General features: G+C 39.3%; 1 protein-coding gene across 2 annotated transcripts in view; it reads right to left on the bottom strand.

Annotated features, from left to right (window-relative positions):
* LOC127456032 (F-BAR and double SH3 domains protein 2) overlaps positions 1-26651 on the bottom strand; it is a 125396-nt gene that overhangs the window by 72713 nt on the left and 26032 nt on the right. For both annotated transcript variants that reach the window (XM_051724315.1, XM_051724316.1), the window contains exon 3: positions 25789-25834. In XM_051724315.1, the coding sequence (XP_051580275.1) occupies positions 25789-25834 (46 nt within the window). The remainder of the gene's footprint in view (positions 1-25788; positions 25835-26651) is intronic.

The raw sequence follows: 26651 nt of genomic DNA, 5'->3' as shown, positions 1-26651 counted from the left end.
GACATCCTTGATGAAAACCTGCTCAAGAGCGCTCTAGACCTCAGACTGGGACGAAGGTTCATCTTCCAACAGGACAACGACCCTAAGCACACAGCCAAGATAACAAAGGAGTGGCTATGGGACAACTCTGTGAATGTCCTTGTGTGGCCTAGCCAGAGTCCAGACTTGAACCCGATTGAACATCTCTGGAGAGATCTGAAAATGTCTGTGCACCGACGCTCCTCATCCAACCTGATGAAGCTTGAAAGGTCCTGCAAAGAAGAATGGGAGAAACTGCCCAAAAATAGGTGTGCCAAGCTTGTAGCATCATACTCAAAAAAAACTTGAGGCTGTAATTGGTGCCAAAGGGGCTTCAACAAAGTATTGAGCAAAGGCTGTGAATACTTATGTACATGTGATTTATTTTGTTTTTTATTTTTAATAAATTTGCAAAGATTTCAAATAAACTTTTCACATTGTCATTATGGGGTATTGTTTGCAGAATTTTGAGGAAAATAATGAATTTAATCCATTTTGGAATAAGGCTGTAACATAACAAAATGTGGAAAAAGTGAAGCGCTGTGAATACTTTCCGGATGCACTGTATCTTCTTGACTGAGGTGTAGGGGAGCAAATATTTGATCTGACAATGGTTCAATTACGATTCTGAAATTGGGTCACGGTTCAATTTGATTAGATAATTTTGGTTCAAAAACATCAGGAAATCTAGAAAAATGGCATGCATAAGTTGAATACATAGCACAACACCATATCCTAAACAGAAGCAACTTGATAAAAGCTATCTCATCTCCTCCCGTTGCTTATAAACGACAGAACATTTTATGTCAGTAGCTTGATTTGCATTTCTGTGGTAGCCCCGCCCACAGTAAAATGTTATTTATTTATAAAATCTTGCTTCACATAGTTGTACATAAGTGTTTGGTTCCGGAGGGAAAATATCCCATACATTTTTTCCATAGAGGAATATATTTTAACGATAGCTTATAAAGCTTTAAAAGTGAAACCTACCATGAACTCTGAGGTTGTTAATCAATGGTATATGCCTCTGTTGAAGCCATCATTCTGTGTTATTTTAACTTCATTTTTTAAACATTGTTTAATTGTGGAATTAATGGTGAGGAACTACAATACCCACGATCCTCAGAGGGAAAAAAAATCCCCCAATCAGAGGATGTACATTATACCGTTTATTACATGGCTACTTAACCAAATAAATCAATACATGGACATAAAATATTGATTTGCGTTGAAATTATGTAATTTGAGAAGAAAGAAATCACTGAACAGCTGAAAACAATCTCCGGTTTGCATCCGAGTTTTCTGTTGGTGTTCATTTTGCGAAAATGGCCGTCTGCCTCCTCATTATCCATTCTATTACAAGACTACTTGCCAAATGAAAAAATAAATGGACATGAAACATTAATTTGAGTTGACAATCTTTTATTATCTTACTTGAGAATGCACGGTGATCAAATAAGCAGGAGAGATGGATGAGCGGTCTGATACGTGGAGCAGTGGTGGTTACAGAGCAATAACAAACCGCTAGATGGCGCCATTGACCAATCAGAATAGAGTATTCCAGGCCGCTGTGTAATATATAAATATAACATTCATTCATTCATTCATTCACAATCAGGTCTTCTTACACTACTTTGACTACTTTTATATTTATATATATCTGACTATTTTGCAATAAAATCTAAATATATTGTTTCTATGCTTATAATAAGTAACTTTAAATCAATAGTTTTATATTTTTCCATCAGTTTAAAAGCTGAAGTATGTAATTTCTGCAACACTAGCACCACCGAACGAAACTGCAAAAATAAACAATGTTTTCAAAACAGCTTTCTGAATACGCCCCTCTTCTGCAGCTGTTCAAACAGTCAGATAGTCCCGCCCCCAGCTCATGCCATTGGATGAATAACATTGTTGAGGACGGTCTAAGTGGCTTGCTCAAAACAAACACAGGAATTCTTATAGCTCCACAGAGACACAGTGTTTACAGTTTGAGAAAATTAACCAATAAATGGCTTGTTTATAATTGTTTCTGCATATTAAGATAGAATAAAGTATTTTAACACTGGAAAAAGTTACATCAGCTTTAATTTGATTACGCTGTTCGCAATGCTTCATGGGATTGTAGTTTGTTACCTTATGACAGACAGCAAGTACACAGTCTTTTACCTTTGTTTTTTTGTTTTAATTTTCTAATATTTTTTGTTTTAAATCAAAGTTTGTAATGCTGTGTTTCACCTCTGCTGTTTGGTTTGGTTCATGGCTAACAGCTCTTTTATAAAGGATTGTATGAAATCCCTAAGGAAAAAAAAACTTCTGTAATCAAGACAGCTTTAAAAGTGGGTGGGCACTGTTGTGCTCTATAGTATTAGCAAGCACCATTAATGATAAAATGCTGCAGACAGCACAACCGCAAACAAAATTACAAATGAACAGGTGCAACAGACAAAAATGTTTTTGCCGTAACCAGCCATGACTGCGACAATCAACAGTGTCAGGACATTTTGTGGGTCACTTGCTTTATTTCTTAATTTCTGCAGTGTCACACTGGGTAGCCCCGCCCACAGTGACATATCATTAGCTCAAAATCCCACTCCACCAAACAAGATTGCAAATTAACAAGTGCGAAGTTCCAAAGACGGAGTTTGGATTGAGAGTTCAGAGTGGTGTAGACAACAGGGAGTGTGAAGCCTAATTCATCTCCCTTATATAGAACTCACCCACCCATCTCTAACAGAAAAGGTCTGGACACAGTGACAACACTGACCAAACCTTCAGTCACCCTATAACCCTGTGATCTCTGACCTGTTGGCCCACATTTGTAATGATCCTTTGGGGGGTCTTGCTGCAAAAACCATGCACAATGTCTAAAATGTGATGCATATACAAAACAGAAAAGGTGTTCTGGCAAGAACCAGAATTGCGATTGGATTTGGCACACTCCTTTGAGACTCTTTACACGCTTTAAACGAACAGTTCACTGCAACTCTGTCATTTACTCACCCTCATGTTGTTCCAAATCCATTTGACTTTCATTTCTTCACTGGAACAAAACGAGAATTGTACTGGTTGCTCTTTTCCATACAATTAATTCCCTTAGAAAATGATGTTTGTGCACTTGTGGAGTCAGATCCAGTTCTCGAGTTCATCTCATTCAAAGATCCAGTGCGATTTAATAAAAAGACTTAAAAGGATTCTTTTCATCAATCAGACATCTCTACTTCTCCAGAGAGCTATATTATTCAGTATATAACAACTTAAATTTTGGTAATAATCCTTTAAAGACCTCAAAATCAACACATGCCTGAAGCAGTGAAATGAACACTTGTAATGTCTACAAGACCGCACGCGCATAACATTACCCGAAGCTGCCAGCCAGCTCCCACACATCTGAAATCACAGCCAGCCTGTTGGAAGTGTTTCGTCCTTGAGGGCACAGCGTTTTAATGGAGACATGGTGCATTAAAACACCATTAACGTGTGCCAGCACCGCTCACAAAGCAGTGCGAGAATCGATCGTGGCCATTTTACGCTTTGTCAATCTGATTAATACAGTAGGCCAGACTGGCTGGGGGAATATGTGTTGTGCTTCAGTACGTGATGAAAATTCCTATGGAAGGAGAGACTCTTCAAACTGTACTTTGTCAAAGGGTGGGAAAGCTAAGGAAAGATAAGGATAGAGACATCTGGCCTTAAAATGACCTGCCCCCCAGACCCTGACCCCTCACCCAGCATTTCTGAGACAACTGTCCCTTTCCCGCCTATTTTACTCCAGAGGGGAGAGCAGGCCCCCAAAACCACATCTTCATCATGGACAGATATGTCAGTCTGCTAAAACTGTTAGTTTAAGATTAGATTACAAGTTAGATTTAACGACAGAAATAAATCCTTTAGATTTATATTCCACACAATAAAGTAACAGCTTTCCAGAACAGCAAGCTCCAACCTGATTGTGGGGCTTTGCACAATTTCCACAAGTTAGGGTGCACAGGTACGTATTAGTTATTCAGAGACTTGTAAGTCATGTTTACAAGTTCCTTGGATGAGTGCTTCAAATCTTAGTAAGGTATTTAAGATGTTTTGTTAAAGACACATTAAGACAGCCAATAAAACAAGATATACTTGATATCTTCTTTTTTGTTCTTATAGATGTCCGTGTGTGTTGGGGGGCCTCCAAGAACAGGGTTGAGAACTACCATACCAGACTAATGTCTTTGACCGCTGAGCCGTGTCTCGCTATTTTCAAGATGGCGTGTTGATTTTAGGGATGGTCATTTTCAAAAGAAATTTGAAGTCGAGTACTCTAGCCCAAAAAAATTAGTAGTTGATCACTCAAAAATTAAAATGTAAAAAAATATATAAAAGTCTAAAAGTCTGATAATCTTCAGAGTTTCTTGTACCGCTTCACATTTTCTTTCCACCATAAAAGCAGATCCCTGTTGGGAAAGTACAGTATTAAGTGCTGCCCACGGCAGGAAAATGCGCAAAAAAAAAAAAAAATATTCAATTTGCAATATTTGAGTACTGTTTTTAATAGTCGACTGGCTGTTGCAGAACAAGTACTTGATTAGTCTTTTTCTCATGCACAACTCTAGTTGACTTTAACTTCAACTTCAAAATGTGTCTCGAGTCCGTTTAATGCAAGTCATGTAACTCAGCGGCCATGTTCGTAATGCCTCCAGACAGCCTTCGGGATGCTATTTTCTATGGATACAAGCACAGCTCCTATTTACTTGATTGGGGAATGACCGCAATCTCCAAAATGGTTGGTCAAGATGACATGCAAATTACTTATTTCAAACCAGCAATACCATTTGACAACAATCGTTTCATAAATTGTGCTTCTTTAGCTCAGATCATGCTAAAATGCTATTTTTCAGGCTAGACCAGCTACAGCGCATGCGTATTCTCAATGAAAACTGACATGTTATGTCTCTGTCAAAAAGGTGATTGGCTCTTTTAACTGTAAGGCAGGACTTCTATTACAAAAGCCAACATAATTAGCGTTGATTTCTCCCATTCAGGATCAGAACTTAACCAAGGCTCGGGGCAAAAAATGCCACCAAAAGTGACAAAAATCCCCTCTAAATTCAAAATGTTGAGGCAAAAAATTCCCCATAATTAATTCCTCTTTTTTTTTTATTAGTAACACCTGATTTCTTTCTTAGTATTCTATTTAATGGCAGGTTATACACCATTTTTGTAGAATGTATGACATACAGATTGAGAATGTATGTTTATGAATTTACATAGAGAAAAAAAATTAATCAAATCATATATCGAATTTCATTGAGTATTGAATCTTATTGTTCTGAATTTGCAAAAAAATGTTTTAATAAAAATGTAAATTAAAAAAACAACAACCTATGAATGGAATCGATTTGCTTTCAACCCAAAGATGCACAACCCTTCAAACAGCATGTATTTACAGTATATGGTTCAACAACAATAGGCCCTCTATAAAGATAAATAATGCACCTGAAAAACAAATCCTGGAGGCAAATACTGCCCTTTAATGAGAAAAGATTTTGACAGTCCCCCCCCCATTTTTGACACTGCTTCCATTTAGAAGTATACCACTGACCAATTTCATCCTATACAGCCTCTGTCCGGAGGTGATACTCTGTTCAATCTGAATGGACCCTTATTCAACATGTAATACTGCTCAAAAGGTGAACCTTAAAGAATTGGTCATTGAAAAACTCATACTTATTGACCATTACTCTGAATATAGAGAGTGTCTAAAGAGTTTACAGTGTCTAAAAAGGTGTCTATGTCTACAGGGGTTACAGCCGTATATGTGTCCGGCATGTGCACACTACACAGATACACTACACTACACTACACTACACTACACTACACTACACAGATATACAAATAGATTCCCATGCAGAAATTAACCAAACACTTTGTCCTCCATTCCACTTTCCCTGACACATACATGTACGCTTGGATCCATCTTTGTACCTGGGAAAGAGTCTGGCTCCACTGCGCCTACTTAATTGGTTTTACAGCCTTTTTAAAGGGCTATTATCAGCTTTGCTGCCCAGACATACACAAACATAACCACACACCAAGTAAACCGGGCTTGCAACACACAAACAGAATGCACAAAATCCCTTGTTTCTGTTCACACACTCTTCTAACACTCTACAGGAGGTCAGTCTGTCTCCCTCATTTTGAGTCACTTTCCTCTCCTCCATCTCTTTAAAGGGATAGTTCACCCAAAAATTTACCCTCATAGTGATTCAAAACCGTATAGATTTTTCTCTGTGGCAGCCAAAAGGAGATGTTAGGCAAAATGTTAGACTCAGTCACCATTCATTTTCATTGCATATTTTTTCCTTACAGTGAAAGTGAATGGTAACTCGTTTGAACAATCTCAATATTGATTCTTAAATCCCACGATATCAAATCAAATTCAAATCACTTTATTGTCACACAGCCATATACACAAGTGCAATGGCATGTGAAATTCTTGGGTGCAGTTCCGATCAACATAGCAGTCGTGACAGTGATGAGACATATACCAATTTACAATAACATCAAATTAACACAACACAATTTAAACATCTGATATACACATAATTACACACAACAATATACAAATAACAACATACACTGTACAGTATACAATGCACACTATATAGATACACATTATTCAATAAAAATAAAAAATAAAAATATATAAAAAAGTATACATAGTAGTAAATATAGTATGTACAGTATTGTACTGTATTGACATTCAGGCTGTCGGTTGATAGTCAGTTGTTAAGAGAGAATATAATATAATAATAATATAATTTATGACAGTCCGGTGTGAGATATAAGAGTAAGGGTAATAAAGTGCAGTGCTGATGTATTTTGATCGTGGGAGATCAAGAGTTCAGAAGTCTGATTGCTTGGGGGAAGAAGCTGTCATGGAGTCGGCTGGTGCGGGTCCTGATGCTGCGATACCGCCTACCTGATGGTAGCAGTGAGAACAGCCCATGGCTCGGGTGGCTGGAGTCTCTGATGATCCTCCGAGCTTTTTTCACACACCACCTTGTATATATTTCCTGGAGGGAGGGAAGCTCACCTCCGATGATGTGTCTGGCAGTTCGCACCACCCTTTGCAGTGCTTTGCGGTTGTGGGCGGTGCTATTGCCGTACCAGGCGGAGATGCAGCCAGTCAGGATGCTCTCTACGGTACAGGTGTAGAACCGTGTGAGGATGTGGCGGTTCATTCCAAACTTCCTCAGCCATCTCAGGAAGAAGAGGCGCTGATGAGCCTTCTTCACAACGACTTCAGTGTGGATGGACCATGTGAGTTCCTCAGTGATGTGGACACCCAGGAACTTGAAGCTGCTGACTCTCTCCACTGGTGCTCCATTGATGGTGATGGGGCTGTGTTCTCTGTCTTTTCTTCTGAAGTCCACCACAAGCTCCTTTGTCTTACTGACGTTGAGGGAGAGGTTGTGCTCCTGACACCAGTGTGTCAGAGTGTGCACCTCCTCTCTGTAGACTGTTTCATCATTGTCAGTGATCAGACCCACCACCGTCGTGTCATCAGCAAACTTAATGATGGCATTGGAGCTGTGTGTTGCCACACAGTCATGTGTGTACAAGGAATACAGTAGTGGGCTGAGAACACAGCCCTGTGGGGCTCCAGTGTTGAGGGTCAGTGATGAGATGTTGCTGCCTATTCTAACCACCTGGCGTCTGCTTGACAGGAAGTCCAGGATCCAGCTGCACAGCGAGCAGTTTAAGCCCAGAGCCCGGAGTTTCTCATCTAGCTTGGAGGGCACTATGGTGTTGAATGCTGAGCTGTAGTCTACAAACAGCATTCTCACATAAGTGTTCTTTTTTTCCAGGTGGGAGAGAGCAGTGTGTATTGTAGATGCAATGGCATCATCAGTGGAGCGGTTGTTGCAGTAAGCAAACTGCAATGGGTCAAGAGAGAGAGGCAGCATAGAGCAGATGTAATCTCTGATTAGTCTCTCAAAGCATTTGCTGATGATGGGGGTCAGAGCAACAGGACGCCAGTCATTTAAGCAAATTATTTTTGATTGCTTTGGAACAGGCACAATGGTGGATGTTTTAAAGCATGTGGGGACTACAGACAAAGAGAGGGAAAGGTTGAAAATGTCCGTAAAAACACCAGCCAACTGGTTCGCGCACGCTCTGATGACGCGGCCCGGAATGCCGTCTGGACCCGCAGCTTTGCGGATATTCACCCGTTGGAAGGATCGGGTTACATCCGCTACAGAGACGGAGAGTGAACTGACCTCTGTAGCTTCAGCCGCGAGAGCTCTCTCCACGAGGGCGGTGTTATTTTCCTCAAAACGAGCATAAAAAGTATTTAGCTTATCCGGGAGAGAGGCAGCAGTGTTCATGGTGGAGTTTTTATTCCCTTTAAAGTCCGTGATGACGTTAATTCCCTGCCACATGCTTCTAGAGTTGGTGGTGTTAAACTGTCCTTCAATCTTGCTCCTGTACTGATGTTTTAACTGGCTTGTTTATGCTCCTCCGCGTTCCCAGAATTAAAAGCGGAGGTCCGCACATTAAGTGCTGCGCGAACATCGCTATTTATCCATGGTTTCTGATTCGGATAGATCCGTATTGTTCTGGTCGGAACCACGTCCTCTACGCACTTTCTGATGAAACACATTACGCTATCAGCGTAAAGCTCGATGTCATCATCAGAGGCAGACCGGAACATCTCCCAGTCCGTGTGATCAGTCTTGTAGCATAGAGTCTGATTGGTCCGACCAGCACTGGATCGTTCTGAGGGTGGGTGCTTCCTGTTTCAGTTTCTGCCTGTAAGCGGGCAGAAGCAGAATGGAAGAGTGGTCCGATTTGCCAAATGGTGGGTGGGGGAGGGATTTGTAGCCATCAGCAGAGCAGAAAGACTTGATAGAATGTACGTTCCTCTGATCACACCAGGATTTGTTGCTCATAAAACATACTCCACCACCTCTACTTTTACCTGAGAGGTCTTTCGCTCTGTCCGCTCGGTGCACGGAGAACCCCGCGGGTTCAATTGCTGAGTCTGGAATCTCCGAAGACATCCAAGTTTCCGTAAGGCAGATAATGCAACAGTCCCTCGTCTCTCGTTGGAAAGAGATCCGCGCTTTCAGCTCGCAGAGCTTGTTATCCAGAGACTGAACATTTGCCAGTAGAATAGTGGGTAGTGGGGGTCGATTTGCACGGCGTCTTACTCTGATGAGAACGCCGGCTCTGTTTCCCCTATTCCTCCTGCGTTTCCACGGCCGTGCTGCCCAGACAAAGGGCTCCGCCTGCGTGTTTGTAAACAGCGGGTCGGCATTGAGGAATCTGAAGTCCGGTTTACGGTGTGAAATTGCTGAACCAATGTCCAAAAGTGTTTGTCTGTCGTAGACAATAAGGCAGACAACATCCAAGACAAAAAACATAAGAATTGTGAACAAAACAAACAAAACATTACTACGTTGTGTCGGAGCTCGCAACGCAGCAGCCATACTCGGCGCCATATTGAGTCCGAAAATATATATATATTTCACTCTGTGTGGCAACCCTCTATTATGCAAGCAAATCACTCGCATTTGACCAAATCTCACACTATGAGACTAAAAATGTCACTGGCTAGCAGATTTCACTCACCAGTGATTGAGTAGTATAGTGGAGAAGTTATTAGCACAGAGGTCCTTTCACTGCATGTTGAGTGTAAAAGTTAGGTTTAACTCGTTATGTGTGTCCAAAGACAAGATCCACACAATCCATGTGTCATTGATTAATGTCTCTTTAAATACCTTTTGTGTTTTTTAAAACCAGTTGTTGATTAAAAAAAATAGAAATAAAAAAAATATTTCATTCTAATCACGCATGGATGCGCTAAAGAAACCACGCACTGCCGCTAGTCTTTTTTTTTTTTTCCCAATTTGTAATGCCCAATGCGCTCAAAGTCCTAGTGGTGGCGTAGTGACTCGCCTCAATCCGGGTAGCGGAGGACGAATCTCAGTTGCCTCCACGTCTGAGACCATCAACCCGCACATATTATCACGTGGCTTGTTGAGCGCATTACTGCTTCACGCCATCCACCGCAGCATCCACACACAACTCACCACATGCCCCACCGAGAGCGAACCACATTATAGCGACCACGAGGAGGTTAACCCATGTGACTCTACCCTCCATAGCAACTGGGCCAATTTGGTTGCTTAGGAGACCTGGCTGGAGTCACTCAGCACGCCCTGGATTCGAACGTGCAAGCTCCAGGGGTGGTAGTCAGCGTCTTTACTCGCTGAGCTACCCAAGCTCCCCTTATGCCGCTAGTCTTAAAGAGACAGTACCGATTAACCATGTGTTCTACATATCAGTATGAATACTTGTAAACAGTACAAATTATGACAAAGTACTTTTTTACAAAGTAAACAATAAAAATGTAACTAAAATATATATGCAACATAATATCTGGAATTTCAAGACATTAACTGATGGAATAGACTGAATTTGAAAAATTTTCAAAAGCTAAAATTTGACCATTTGATGAAAAACTAATAATCAAATATAATTTGTAAAATTCATATTTTCAAATTGTACCACGAAGGGTTGCCTAGAAGGTTCCTTTATAATTAGGAGTATTAGCTGAGAGTGAATTTCTTGTATATGTAAGCAAAATGGACACTGTAACAGAAATGTACCAATATGAATCGATATCGAATCGAAATCGGAATCGAAAGCTTGTGAATCGATATCGAAAAACCTGTATCAATACCTAGCTGTGAAAATCATACAGGTTTGGAAAAACATGAGGATGCATCAATGGCAGAATTTTCATTTTTGTGTGAACTATCCTTTTAAGTGGAAGAAAGTGATCAATATGAAACGCTTTTAAACAGAAGTGTATCACAATACTTAAAGCATCACAACAATAAATCCCTCTGTCTCTCATTAATAGACTAATGGCTCTCTTTTGTCCATTTAAGTTATATTTAAACAATTTATTCAATAGCATGTGGATGTGAGAGCATGCAGTGGGGGGTGGGTTGGCTCCACAAAGAGCCACTTGATTTGTTCTGGACAGGTGGTGGAGTCGACCAGTGGCGGCTGCGGCTGTCCCTGAGATCCCGCCCACAATGGCACTAAACACGATTATGCAAATAGAAGACCTTTCCCGGAGACTTTCCCAGGAAGGGGAGCGCGAGGGGGGAGTGTGGGGGGTGGAGGAATGTGTGAGTGTGTATGTGTGTTTGAGGGGGGCTGCACTGCGGACGTCGGTGCAATTCATCTTGGCTAGCAGGAAGGATGAAATAAGCTGTCTGAGGCAACGGCTTTCATCACTGCTCTCGAAGACTCTCCAATTCTGAGCAATTATTGGCACGATAATACAGCTGACATCTGAATATCACAATACTACTGAGAATATCTAAATTAAAGTGCAAAAAGAGAAATATTAAAACCTTTAATTACAGCCAAATTCATCCATGGGGAGAAATGAGAAATGGGAGGGAGGGAGGGAGGGAGGGAGAGAGAGAGAGAGAGATGTAAGATGCGAGAAGATAGTTTGCTCTGTTCAAAAACCTAGTGAGCTGCCTACCAAGACAGGATTTTAAAAGGGAATGTTCCGGGTTATATACAAGTTAAGCTCAATTATAAAAAAGCAAAAATTGCGATTATAGTAAGGCACTTAAAATTAGAGCCTGACCAATATGGGATTTTTGAGACCAATACCGATTTTAGAGGGGGAAAATTCACCGATTGGTGACCGATATAGTTAATGTTTGAGCTGGAATGAAAACGGACCTTTTCTGTGGATTTTGCACCGATATGACTATTCAAAGGTACTCAGAAGGCTGCTTTCTTAAATATTTTTATCAAAGAATATTTGACATTATTATTATACATTGTAAACAAATTATATTAATGAACACTGAGAAAATAAAGAATAAATAAAAATACAATAAACAGCTTAAAAAACATAAGTACTGTATGTTCAGTATCAGTCAGTTGCTGACCATTTAAATAAAGAATAAATAAAAAAACAATAAATAGCTAAATAAACATCAGTACTGTATGTTCAGTATCAGTCAATTGCTGACCATTAAAATAAAGAATAAATTCAAATAAAATAAATAGCTAAATAAACATCAGTAGTACTGTTTAGTATCAGTCAAATGCTGACTATTTTAATACTGCCAGTCATTTAGAGGCATGATGTAAAACAAGAAGCATTTACATCTGCCGAGACAAGAGAAAAACAGCGGCAGCAGTGTTACACCGTATTCTGCTATACAAGTTCAGGGGAAACTTTCAACGGTAGGAAAACCAGACTTTTAAATATTACGTTTTGTAAATGCAACGACTGGAATAGTGTTAGTACGAGATGTTCTTTGGCCTAAAGAAGACCCAGTAATGCAAACATACTTTAGGGCTTTTCTCATTTACAAAGCAATGGATTATAGACACATCTAAATGTGTCAGGGCATCATTCATGTCCTAACACAAACAATGTGATACAGGACAAATTATGAGCCAAGGTTTAATTCTTATGGTTAGGGATTTTTCGTTAGCATCGTGAGCTATAAAATGGCAATATACATATGTATACATCAAGTTAGGACATATGTATATTGCCATTTTATGGCTCACGGTCCTTCATTGTTTGGATTCTATGACATAACAATCAACAGGAAGTGCCCTTTCCTCCCACACATGACTGACAGCTAGTTATAAGAGTTCTGCCCACACACGGGGGATTTGTGTTCAACATACAGTATTATAAATGTCAAAGATTCAGAAGCCTGGTTTGCTCCTGCTCAACATGCTAGAAATGAGCTGGATTTTAGAGTCCTCACAAATGAAGCCATTTGATTACATTGGCAGCACAAGTTGTGCTGATACAACTGAAGCTCTGGGAAAGAACACACGATGTAAGGGTGGGATCGAGAAATGATGGAAGGCTGGAGAGACAGACTGTGGGAGACTAAATGAGCTAAAAAGAGAAGAGGAAAACAGAAAAGACAAGTGTGAGTGCCAGTAGCCCATGTAAAGGTTGCCACCATAATGCTAGGGGGTTCTGGGTGATTGCTAGGGAATTGCTTTGTGCATGCTATTAGGGCTGGGCGATATGACTAATATATATATATATATATATATATATATATATATATCGTGGCGATGATATAGTGTCAATCGATTTCATGTAGTAAGGTTGCTGCAGAATGTTTCAAATCAAATTTAAGAATTTTTAAGACCTTTTTAAGACCTAAACAAATTAAATTAATTAAAAATGAATACTGTGTCCATACAAGAACAAACCCCACAATCTCTGCAATAATTCCTGCATAACAGATTCTTTAACTCAAACAGGCTGGGGCACACATTTAACAACGTCTTTTGATTATCTGCAAGACAGGGTATCTGCTAGTTTGAAATACTCAAGACAAGCCAGAAATACACTGGGGACTCTTATTTTGAAATGTACATGCATCACTGCTTCCAGCTGCTCATATAAACAGATAAGGGAAATAAAATATGCAATCTTACTTTATTTAATTAAAATGTATCCTTCTGAAGTTTAATAATAATCACTTTAGGCCATTTTGCGAATCCTCTATTTCTATCCTCAAATTTAAGACCTCTTTAAATGATAATTAAGACTTTTGTTGTATAATTTCAGACAATTAAGGCTTTTTATGGCCTTAAATTTTAGAAAACTGAATTAAAGACATTTTAAGACTTTTTCGGGACCCGTGAGGACCCTGTGTAACTGTGTAGCTATATCACAATACGTAAATATCCATGTATGTGGCATGTGCATATGTATCAGTGGGCAGGGCTTCACGTGAGACAGAGTTTAAGAAAAATGGACGGGTTTTTCCGAAATTGAAAATTTCTGCAAATACAATGTCATTCATTTTGCGGTCGGTGCTTCATAAGCGCTAAAAATACTTCTCATCTGCTCACCCGCAGCTGTGTTTCATGCGAGTGTCTCGCGTCCAGCAGGCTTCCTGATATTTGTGCTCCAGAGACAGGAGAGAAATGAGCGGAATCACTCGCACTACTCAATACGGATTCTCTCGATATCGCACCGCAGACCACAAAACTTACGTGACCCATTTGAATAATACAGAGGCTTTTTTTACCTTAAAGCACTATGGAAGTCAAAGACAGTCTGACATTCTAACCACCACTGATGAGGAAAACAGCTACAACACTGTGTCATGTACCAAAATAAAGGGGTTTTAAACTACACATCACCCTTACTAAAATTCTGTTTATTGATGTTTGTCCACATATATTCATATGTTCTCTATAGAGAAGACTTAAATAATTAACCACCTAAAGTGACACGCACAGTGGAGGACCGCATGCGCGGGTCAAGAAAATCTAGGCAGCATGAGGTCAATATGTGCTGATGACACAATTTTCATCACACATACTGTACACATGCTGCACACATACTTTGGCCTTAATGAAGTATTTAAGTTCATTGGATAATATATTTACTTGTGTATTATTTTCGTTGTTGCATTGCTTTAAGAATATACACAGATGACGCCGCAGATGGCAGCCTTGGTGTGGAGATCTCTAATTCTTTTGTTGTTTTTGTTTGTTTGTCCTGTGTTTAGTAATTTTTTTCCAATCAGTTTTACCAGGGACGAACTGCTGAACATTTGGCAGCAGCACATACCAGACAATCTTTTCCCGGACATTTTGCTGGACATTTTAGTTGGAGGCGCAGCTGTGTTGTTTAAGTGCGCTATGAGGCGCAGGCGAGGGAAGCAAGCCGGTGTGCTGGTTGAGCTCCACCAGCGCAGCTTTCGAACAGTGCTGCAGAGTATTCATCTAGCCAATCTCCGCTCTCTCCCTAACAAAATGGACTAACTACATTTCCTCAACCGTACAAACAAGGACTTTTCAAACTCTGCTGCCTTGTGCTTCACAGAAACAGGGCTAAGTGAAGCCATTCCGGACAGCACATTACATCTGCCGGGCTTTCAGCTGTTCAGAGCGGATCGCATTGCGGAGTTGTCTGGTTCATCTTCCAAACTACTGGCAGAAACTAAAATCAGCTAAGCATGTAGTGAATACTGTAAAGAGATGGTCCAATGAAGCGGATCTGGAACTACAAGCCTGCTTTGACTGCACTGATTGGAGTGTTTTTGAAGCTGCAGACACCAATCTGGACGAGCTCACAGATATTGTAACATCATATCAGTTTCTGTGAGGATATGTCCATTCCTACTAGGACTTATTTAACATTCAACAAAGACAAACCATGGTTTAAAGGAAAACTCAAGACAGCTTCATCATGCCAAAGAAGATGCTTACAGAAGTGGGGATAAAATCTTGTATAATCAGGCCAAAAAAAAAAAAAAAAAAAAAAAAAACACACACTGACTAAGGAAATTAAAGTGGCTAAAAGAAGCTACTCTGAGAAGCTGAAAAACAGGTTTTCAGCTAACGACCCTGCATCAGTGTGGAGAGGCCTGAAAGACATTACTAACTTCAAGACACCATCCCCCAACACTGTAGGGAACCAACAACTGGCTGACGACTTGAATGTGTTTTACTGTAGATTTGAAAAGCCCAGTCTCACACCCCACACCCACTCTGAACTTCATTTCACACAAACACCAACACCTCCTGCAACCACCCAGCTCTCTGTTCCAACGTCTATCTGCCAGTGGATCACCAGCTTTCTGACAGACAGGCAGCAGCTAGTGAGACTGGAGAAATTCACTTCCAACACATGGATGATCAGCACTGGTGCCCCCCAGGGATGTGTGCTCTCCCCACTACTCTTCTCCCTGTATACCAACGACTGCACCACCAAGGACCCCTCTGTCAAGCTCCTAAGTTTGCAGATGACACTACTGTCATCGGCCTCATCCAAGATGACGACGAGTCAGCATACAGAAGGGAGTCTGAACGGCTGGCTCATTGGTGCAGTCATAACAACCTGGAGCTCAACACGCTCAAAACAGTGGAGATGATTGTGGACTTTAGGAGGTACGCCCCAACATTGACCCCGGTCACCATTCTAAACAGCACTGTGGCAACGGTGGAGTCATTCAGGTTCCTGGGCACTACCATCTCACAGGACCTGAAGTGGGAGACCTACATTGAAAAAGGCCCAGCAGAGGTTGTACTTCCTTCACCAGTTGAGGAAGTTCAACCTGCCACAGGCACTGCTAATCCAGTTCTCCTCAGCAGTTATTGAGTCTGTCCTCTTCACTTCAATAACTGGTTTGGTTCAGCAATGAAATCGGACATCAGAAGACTACAAAGGACAGTTCGTACTGCTGAGTGGATTATTGGTTGCCCCTTGCCCTCACTTCAAGAACTGTACACTTTCAGAATGAGGAAAAGGGATGGCAAAATCTCTCTGGACTCCACTCACCCAGCCCACTACCTTTTTGAACTCTTGCCTTCTGGCCGACGCTACAGAGCACTGAGCACCAGAACCGTCAGGCACAGGAACAGTTTTTCCCTTAGGCTATCCATCTCATGAACAGTTAAAAACTATACTATAATTACGTGCAATACACAGCCTAGTCAATTATATTATTTAACATATCCTACCTCTTCTGCATTACATTCCCTTGCACTATATATAACAGATTTGTATTTGTACATACCATATATATTTTTTGTTTGTCTTATTGTGTATTTCTATATATACACTTATATTTCTATTTGCTTATTATTTTTACTCTATTTTTGTATTATCTCTGTCTTGTTGTATTGTTTGTGCACTGGAAGCTCTGTCAGCAAGAAAAAAATCCTTGTATGTGGAAGCAATAAAGCTCATTCTGATTCTGAGAATATGTTGAGTTTATTAATCAAAGTTAATTATACTAATAATATTGGTCAACAACATATCAGACTGAAATGAGGCATAATGTGAAATTTAGCATTATGGTAAGGCTGATATAAAACCAAGCAGTGTTTGTCTGTTTTTTTTTTTTTTTTTTTTTTTAACTTTGACTATGTTTGTCAAGTCCCAAATATAGAGAAAAATATATAAGAGGAAGTATTTTTATTTATTTATGAAGTATTTAATTCACTGACTGGATTATCCAAAAATAGGCATTACAATATGGTTATTGAATATGAATACATTTTTATAGATTTTCCAGATTTTGTTTTTACTATATCTTGACACATTGTTATCATGATATAAAATTATTCATATTGTGATTTAAGTTGCTCGCTGTTGAGTTCCAGGTGGTGTTAAGGTGTTCTGGGTGGTTGCTAGGGCATTACTATGTGGTTGCATTTGGGTTCCGGGTTTATTTATTTATTTTTTATGCTAGGGCATTTCTGTGTGGTTACTGTACTAAGCTATACTGGGTGGTTCCTATGCACAGGTTTGGAGATGTGTGCCTATATGTTTTGTGCATGTCTAATGTACATTCACCCTGTGCAATCAGTGGATGTGATGTGTCAGGCAGAGTGAGGTCTATCTCAGTCTCTCAAACCCTGTGCATTCGTCCTCCAATCTCTCTCCCTTCATCCTGTCATCCAGCTTTTTCTCCGCATCAGGAACCTGATACATCACACTGGCAACTCATTAGAGCCATGGCAGAGACAGAGAAAGAGACAGAAAGACAGAAAATAAGTGGAAAGAGTTCAGACCTGTAGTAATACTTGCAAGAGGGGGAAACTAGATTTTGCTCCCTGTTAAAAATGGAAAAAAAATGGAAGAGCAATGAGTGAACTATCCCTTTAAGTGGAAGAATGCTCTGTTCTGTTGAACACATCACAAGCCAAAATGTTAAGAGCCAAAATGTATAAATACAAGATAAAAAAGATTAAATCTATCTATCTATCTATCTACCGATCAGCCACAACATTAAAACCACCTGCCTAATATTGTGTAGGTCCCCCTCGTGTCGCCAAAACAGCATTCTGAATAGCATTCTGAGATGATATTCTCACCACAATTGTAGAGCAGTTATCCAAGTTACCGTAGACTTTGTCAGTTCGAACCAGTCTGGCCATTCTCTGTTGACCTCTCTCATTAACAAGGTGTTTCCGTCAACAGAACTGCCCCTCACTGGACGTTTTTTGATTTTGGCACCATTCGGAGTAAATTCTAGAGACTGCTGTGTGTGAAAATCCCAGGAGATCAGCAGTTACAGAAATACTCAAACCAGCCCATCTGGCACCAACAATCATCCATGCGATTATCTAATCAGCCAATCGTGTGGCAGCAGTGCAGTGCATAAAATCATGCAGATATGGGTCAGGAGCTTCAGTTAATGTTCACATCAACCATCAGAATGGGGAAAAATGTGATCTCAGTGATTTGGACTGTGGCATGATTGTTGGTGCCAGATACACGTATACATAAATATTGGCATTTTCATGTTTATGACAGATACGTCAATGGTTTTAATTTGGTCAATAATTGGCCGAGACATTGGTGCATCTCTTAACAGTAGGGCGAGTAAATGATGACAGGTTTTCATTATTGGGTGAACTATCCCTTTTAGGCAATATAAAAAATTAAAATACACTATTTGTCCTGATAGGTCTGTGTGCCAAGTATTTTTAATCTCAATAAAGTATTGTGTGGTTAGCAAAACCTCTGTTCTGTTACATTTTGCTTTTGGTGTTTTTGAACATAAGCACACATTCTGTGTGAATGACCCCTTTACAAGAAGACAGTACACACAGCAAGGTTGCTCACTAGGTTTAGGAACAGATATACAATAAGAATCCTTTCTCACACTCTTTCTCACTGTCTTCCTCTCTCTGGATTGTCGACATCTCTCTTTCTCCCAAAGGTGATGTTGGATGGCTCATCACAGCCATGATGGCGGTTGAGTCAATCCAAAAGCTGGCACACAGGATAAACTGACTGCAGCTCACAAGCCACGCCCCCTGTCTTGCCCCTTCTTCTTTTAACACAGAAGTTCCTGTGTTTGTCGGGGCCGGGTTGTAAAACAATGTTTATTTGTGTGGACAGCTGTACAACGCGCGAGCTGCGAGTCAATTGCCGTGCCAAGTCCGATAAAGGATAAAAGATTGGACCAAGCTTGAGAAACGCCTCACGGACCTGAACGGATGCCTCTCATCTAATTTCACCTCTAGTCATTTAGATTGATAAATAGAGGACCGGTCTGTACAAAGACATGGGTGTTAGCCTAGCCAAGCTAATCAGCGCAAGGGATAACGTTAGGTTTGTGGCCTGTTTTGCCAAACTGTGAATGTCAGGATCACCATGGCAACATCTGAGCTGGGACTATTTGGTGCAAATCTCTAAGCCACAGCCCCTTCACATGCACTCTGCTGGTTAATTAGCTGATACTAGGACAGAAACAATGAATGGCCGAATCCCAATTGTCATACATGTAATGCACTCTAAAAGTCGCTACTGATGGGAAGGTACACCCTTTTCAGTATGTAGTGAGAATGTACAGCTGTACTGAGACATTCTACATCATAAAATTTCTTCTTGATATCACAGACCCCTTTGTCAAGTACTACTTAGGTTTTCTTGCAATTGTTAGCATCTAGCTAAATTCACTATTATTTAAAGGGATAGTTCACCCAAAAATGAAAATTCTCTCATCATTCACTCACCCTCATGAAATTTCAGATGTGAATGACTTACTTCCTTCTGCAGAACACAAACGAAGATTTTTAGAAGAATATCTCAGCACACAATGCAAGTGAATGGTGACCAAAACTTTGAAGCTCTAAAAAGTACATAAAGGCAGCATAGAAGTAATCAATAAGACACCAGTGGTTTAATCCATGTCTTCTGAAGCGATCCAATCAGTATTGGGTGAGAAAAGCCCAACATATAACTCAACACATAATTTTTTACTATAAATCTTGACATCAACATTCTCCTTGGTGATCATGTTTTCAAGCTCGATTACACTTCCAAGTGCCATCAAGCGCTCTGCGCATGTGTCAAGCACTAGGAACTGTATTCGAGCTTGAAATCATGATTGTGCCTAGAGACTGTAAAGGCAAGATGTACATTGGAAAAATAATTATATTATGGTCTGTTCTGATTCAAACTCGATTAGATTGCTTCAGAAGACATGGATTACTTTTATTCTGCCTTTATGTGCTTTTTGGAGCTTTTAAGTTTTAGTCACCATTCACTTGCATTGTGTGGACCTAGAGATCTGAGATATTCTTCTACAAATCTTCGTTTGTGTTCTGCAGAAGAAAGAAAGCCATACACATCTGGGATGGCATGGGGGTGAGTAAATGATGAGAGAATTTTCATTTTTGGGTGAACTATCCCTTTAACAATTAGGGCCATACACATTATAGTCAACATGAAATGACATTTGAAACCCCTTTTACTTCTGTAATACAGGCATCTCTGACATACAATTTTCATCATACAATTATTTGGGCTCACTAATCCCAACCTCGCATACTATATAGTACATGTAGTTTGTGAATTTGCATGCAGCCAAATAGATCCCACATCACAAAAAAACTGCCTGCAAAATCATTAAATAGTCAAAAATCATTCGTCATTTGAGGAAGCTCTGTTATGAAAGTCAGTTATGAAAGAGCAGGTCTAACAAGGCAGGTTGAGCAACGATTTCTAATCACTCCAAACAAATGTCTGGGGTCAAAGTTCAAGTCCCTGCGAACTTTAGGTTATCATAATGCTCATAACAAGTTGATCAGTCGTTTTTGTGAAACCATGTTTCCTACGCCGCTATTTAGTAGCAGTGCTTCGTCACTGCTGAAAAATATATCTAATCTGAGTTGACTTCACACGAAAACCAACATACAGCACAAAGTTGGTGCAGCTCTTTTTAAAGAATCAGTCGAAATGATTGACAAAATAAAGTGAATCAATCACAGGATCAGCTCAGACGACTCACGCACACACTGTACACAATATGTTGTGTATATGCTATAATATGTGGGGAAAATGTTATATAGGCTAAAATATGTAGGAAAAACTATATATATATTATATATATATATATATAGCAAAAATTTACATATTTATAATTTATCAGAATTTCTTTTTTTTTTTTTAGATATAAATGCTATAATATGTATAAAAAAATGTGATATATGCTATATTTTGTAAGATATTATATATATATATACACACACACACACACACACACACACACACACACACACACACACTGACCCGTATCTGCATGATTTTATGCACTGCAGCCACACGATTGGTTGATTAGATAATCGCATGGATGATTGTTGGTGCCAGATGGGCTGGTTTGAGTATTTCTGTAACTGTTGATCTCCTGGGATTTCCACACACAACGGTCTCTAGAATTTACTCCGAATGGTGCCAAAAAAACAAAAAACATCCAGTGAGCGGCAGTTCTCTGGATGGAAATGCCTTGTTGATGAGAGAGGTCAACAGAGAATGGCCAGACTTGTTCAAACTGACAAAGTCTACGGTAACTCAGATAACTGCTCTGAACAACTGTGGTGAGAAGAATATAATCTCAGAATGCTATTCTGAGATGAGGGTTGGCGCTGTTTCGGCGGCACAAGGGTGACCTACACAATATTAGGCAGGTGGTTTAATGTTGTGGCTGTTCAGTATATATATATATACAGTTGAAGTCAGAAATTTACATACACTTAGGTTAAAGTCATTAACACTCATTTTATAACCAGTCCACAGATTTCATATTAGCAAACTACAGTTTTGGCAAGTTGTTTAGGACATCTACTTTGTGCATGACACGAGTAATTTCTCCAACAATTGTTTACAGACAGATTGTTTCACTTTTAATTGACTATATCACAATTCCAGTGGGTCAGAAGTTTACATACACCAAGTTAACTGTGCCTTTAAGCAGCTTGGAAAATTCCAGAAAATGATGTCAAGTCTTTAGGCAATTTGCCAATTAGCTTCTGATAGGCTAATTGGCATCAATTGGAGGTGTACCTGTGGATGAATTTTAAGGCCTACCTTAAACTCAGTGCCTCTTTGCTTGGCATCATGGGAAAATCAAAAGAAATCAGCCATGACCTCAGATAAAAAAAAAATTGTAGACCTCCACAAGTCTGGTTCATCCTTGGGAGCAATTTCCAAAGCCTGAAGGTACCACGTTCATCTGTACAAACAATAGTATGCAAGTATAAACACCACGGGACCATGCAGCAATCATACCGCTCAGGAAGGAAATGCATTCTGTCTCCTAGAGATGAACATAGTTTGGTTTGAAAAGTGCAATCAATCCCAGAACAACAGCAAAGGTCCTTGTGAAGATGCTGGAGGAAACAGGTAGACAAGTAACTATATCTACAGTAAAACGAGTCCTATATCAACATAACCTGAAAGGCTGCTCAACAAAGAAGAAGCCACTGATCCAAAACCGCCATAAAAAATCCAGACTACAGTTTGCAAGTGCACATGGGGACAAAGATCTTGCAGAAATGTCCTCTGGTCTGATGAAACAAAAATTGAACTGTTTGGCCATAATGACCATTGTTATGTTTGGAGGAAAAAGGGAGAGGCTTGCAAGCCGAAGAACACCATCCCAACCATGAAGCATGGGGTGTCATCATCATGCTGTGGGGGTGATTTGCTGCAGGAGGGACTGGTGCACTTTACAAAATAGATGGCATCATGAGGAAGGAAAATGATGTGGATATATTGAAGCAAAAACTCAAGACATCAGCCATGAAGTTAAAGCTCAGTCGCAAATGGGTCTTCCAAATGGACAATGACCCTAAGCATACCTCCAAAGATGTGGCAAAATGGCTTAAGGACAACAAAGTCAAGGTATTGGAGTGGCCTTCACAAAGCCCTGACCTCAATCCAATAGAAAATTTGTGGGCAGAACTGAAAAAGGGTGTGCTAGCAAGGAGGCCTACAAACCTGACTCAGTTACACCAGTTCCGTCTGGAGGAATGGGCCAAAATTTCAGCAACTTATTGTGAGAAGCTTGTGGAAGGCTACCCAAAACGTTTGACCCAAGTTAAAGAATTTAAAGGCAATGCTACCAAATACTAACAAAGTGTATGTAAACTTCTGACCCACTAGGAATGTGATGAAAGAAATAAAAGCTGAAATAAATCATTCTCTCTACTATAATTCTGACATTTAACATTCTTAAAATAAAGTAGTGATCCTAACTGACCTAAGACAGGGAATGTTTTCTATGATTAAATGTCAGGAATTGTGAAAAACTTAAATGTATTTGGCTAAGGTGTATGTAAACTTCTGACTTCAACTGTATATGCTATAATATGTAGAAAAAAAAAAATATGCTATAGTAAGGACATTTTTGTATATATGCTATAATATGCAAGGGAGAAATGCTTTATATGCAGTATAGGAGAAAAGGTTATAAATTATACAATTTGAAGGAAAAATATTGTGTAGGAAATTTGTTTATACATGCTATAATATGAAGGGAAAATGTGATATATGCTATAAAATATTTGCTATAATATGTAAGAAAAAAGTTATATATGCTAAAATATTTAAGGAATAATGTCTTATACTGTATGATATAATATGTAGGAAAAACATTGTATACACTATAATATAAGTTTTTTTTTTATTTATGCTATAGTATTTAAGAAAAATGTTATATATGGTATAATTCACAAAAATAAAAAGAAAATGTTACATGCTTTTATACATAGGACAAATTTTCTGCTGCAAAATCCAAGTCCTGAAATCTTGTTTTGTGGTGCAGCCAAATTAAACTATCTTTTAATAAAGGAAGATTTTAACCTCTCCACTTAATTATAACTTAAATCCACCAAACTGTTCTTCACAAAATCCCAAATACTCAGATGTGTCATACATCTGTTGTTTGTGTGTGTGTGTCTTCATTAAGACCATGTGGCAGTTCTGTTTATGGCATTATAATATGTGTGATATGATGGTAATGTACATTGACAGCAACAGCTCTCTCAGTAAGAGTTGTGCATTAAAAACTTTGAAAAAGAGCCAAGATCATCTCACACTCGATACTAGGGACCATGTAGCGTTTGTCCTCTCTCTCTCTCTCTCTCTCTCTCTCACACACACACACACACACACACACACACTATTTGCTTCTAATCCAATGGGTTAATAATCAGTGTCATATAATCTCAGGATCAGCGTATATGCCACTCACCTCTCTTCTGACGCAACATTTGCGTTTCATCAGACAAATCAAATGTCATCACTGTGAGGTTGAACTGGGCTAATGGGCCACTGCTGAAGTGCAGTAAAGTGAGAGATAACGTTAAAGGGATAGTTTACTCAAAATAAAAATTCTGTCATAATTGACTCATCCTCATGCTGTTCCAAACCCATATGACTTTCTTTTTCTGTGGAACACCAATGGAGATGTTAGGCAGAATGCCAGCCTCTATCAGCATTCACTTTCATTGTATGGAAAAAATGAAAGTGAATGGTGACAGATTCTGTCAGTCTCTAACACTTTGCCTAACATCTCCTTTGGTGTTTCACGGAAGAGAGAAATACAGAAATTGTAGAATTGTAAATTGGGGTTAAACTATCCCTTTAAACAAATAACAGTGAAATGTCTTCCTCAAGAGTCTATTGTAGCTTAACTAAAAGAATATTCTGACAACCTTTAAAAAAAAAATGCTGGAAAGGCTTCAGTTTAAAATGCAATATACATTAAACTCTGTCAGGAGAAATTAGAATGCCTATCTTCTTTACAAGCACCAAGATATTACAGGTGCAATAAACATTTCCATCAGTTTTGCAATAAAATAAGTCATTGAAAGATCTCAAGAAGTCCGATATCACAATATGCGATAAACCTGCGCTTGTGAAATATGACGTGACCTCAAAACCAGCTAAATATCAATGAACTCTGTATTATTTTCATGGTCTGATCATCTAGGAAGCACAAATCCATGAACTTTGTCATAACAAACTTCCTTAATGAAAAGCAGGCTTTCAACCCTATGTCATATCAGGAAAGGTGAGGAATAAATTGACTAGCATAAATAACCAGCAAGTTATTATGCTCAATCACAACTCAGCATCCCACAAAACCAAATCCCCAAACACCAGAATTTATTGTCCAATTGTTCCAACTTGGCACAAGACCTTGGTATATGTTCCAACATTCAAAGGCAACAGAAGTTTGAAACGCTTGGACACAAAACTTCTGGCACAATGTCTGCTTTGTTGTTCTAGGTTCACAGTAATTAGCTGAAATCCATCATCTGTTCAATAACCGTTTCTCTGAAAAAACAGGCAGCAGATTTGTGCAGCAAAACTACATTTCCCATCATTCCCTGTAGCAGCCAATAACCATAATACACAGATAAAGCAACAATTTTTCAAAATGTTACATTGTCATTTAGCAGACACTTTTATCCAGATTCTTACACACCTATTATACATCTAATGCGCATCTTTTGTTTTTCATTTTGTTGCAACAGTGCTAAAAAAGCTTCCAGTCTTTGTCGATAAGTGATAAGAAATATGAAATTGCACAACGAGTCCATTTTATTCCAACCGAAAACAACTGAACACACAACAGGTCACAATTATGACCATTGAAGCTTCAAAGAACTTCCCAGGAGCACTTGAAGGCAGCAAAGTTGCAAGAACTTCCGTTTGATCAACAGCGAAATGAAAAGATTCACAGTGATTCGATTATAGCAATAAACAAAACCAGGGTGGGATGGATTTTCTGTTGTTTCAAAAAAGCATCAAACATTTGAAACGGCATCAAGGGGATGTAAATCAATGCCATCTCAACACTTTTTAAGTTTTAAAAATGTAACACACGTGCATACAGGCAGCATCATCATTATTAGTACACACACATGCTGGAATCTCACCTGTGCGTAATCCCTCTCAAGAGTGGCCTTTTTCTGGCTGTATGTTCTGCAATTAAAAACAAAAATAAAACAGATCAGAAAGGCTTTTAGACAACAGTACACAAAAAACAAAACAAACAACAGTCTTTAATTAGGGATGCACCAATATGGAATTTCTGGGCCGATACGATAAACGATAATTCACAGCCCACTGTGGCCAATACCGATTCCCGATAACCTGGAACTGCTAGCTAATTCACTAAAAGCTTCTCATTTGAGAAATGTACAAGTTTGGAATTTGGACACAATACAAACCCTAATCTTTGTATACATAGAGAAATATTTATACTTGCAGCCAGACTGCGAGTGCAGCGGTGGTTTGTGTGTGTTATGTATGTGTGCTTATGCGCGTCTCATTTACCGATGCTTGTTACAGTGTTCATCTGTGACAGTTCCACTGTATAACTTATGAAATGTGAACACAAACAATCATAATAAGAATAGGTAACATCATCCAGATTGAATAGCCATGAGTCATAACTTTAGAAAAGTCTCAACTCGTAAATTACATCAAGCACATTCGTTTCACATACAAACTAGTGTTTTTAGCCATCTTGAGTCACTCTGTAAGAATTATTTCAATATAAATGTACCGTGTTAGGTTGTGTTTAGACTTGTTTTAATCACAATGCTGTAAGTGACAATATGCTATTTCCCACATTATGTTTGTTTCATTAAGTAATATGCGAAAAATGATTGCCCCCAAGTAACATACATGTTTTTGTCGCATTTTCGTTTATCATGAAACAAACAGAATATGGGAAATGACATGTCGTTACTTACAGCAGATGACTAAAACCAACCCCAAAACAATGTAACAAGGT

This window comes from Myxocyprinus asiaticus, chromosome 18, assembly GCF_019703515.2.
Source record: "Myxocyprinus asiaticus isolate MX2 ecotype Aquarium Trade chromosome 18, UBuf_Myxa_2, whole genome shotgun sequence".
In the NCBI taxonomy this organism is placed as follows: Eukaryota; Metazoa; Chordata; class Actinopteri; order Cypriniformes; family Catostomidae; genus Myxocyprinus; species Myxocyprinus asiaticus.
The sequence above is the reverse complement of the archived record's forward strand: the minus strand, read 5'-3'. Positions and strand labels throughout refer to the sequence as shown.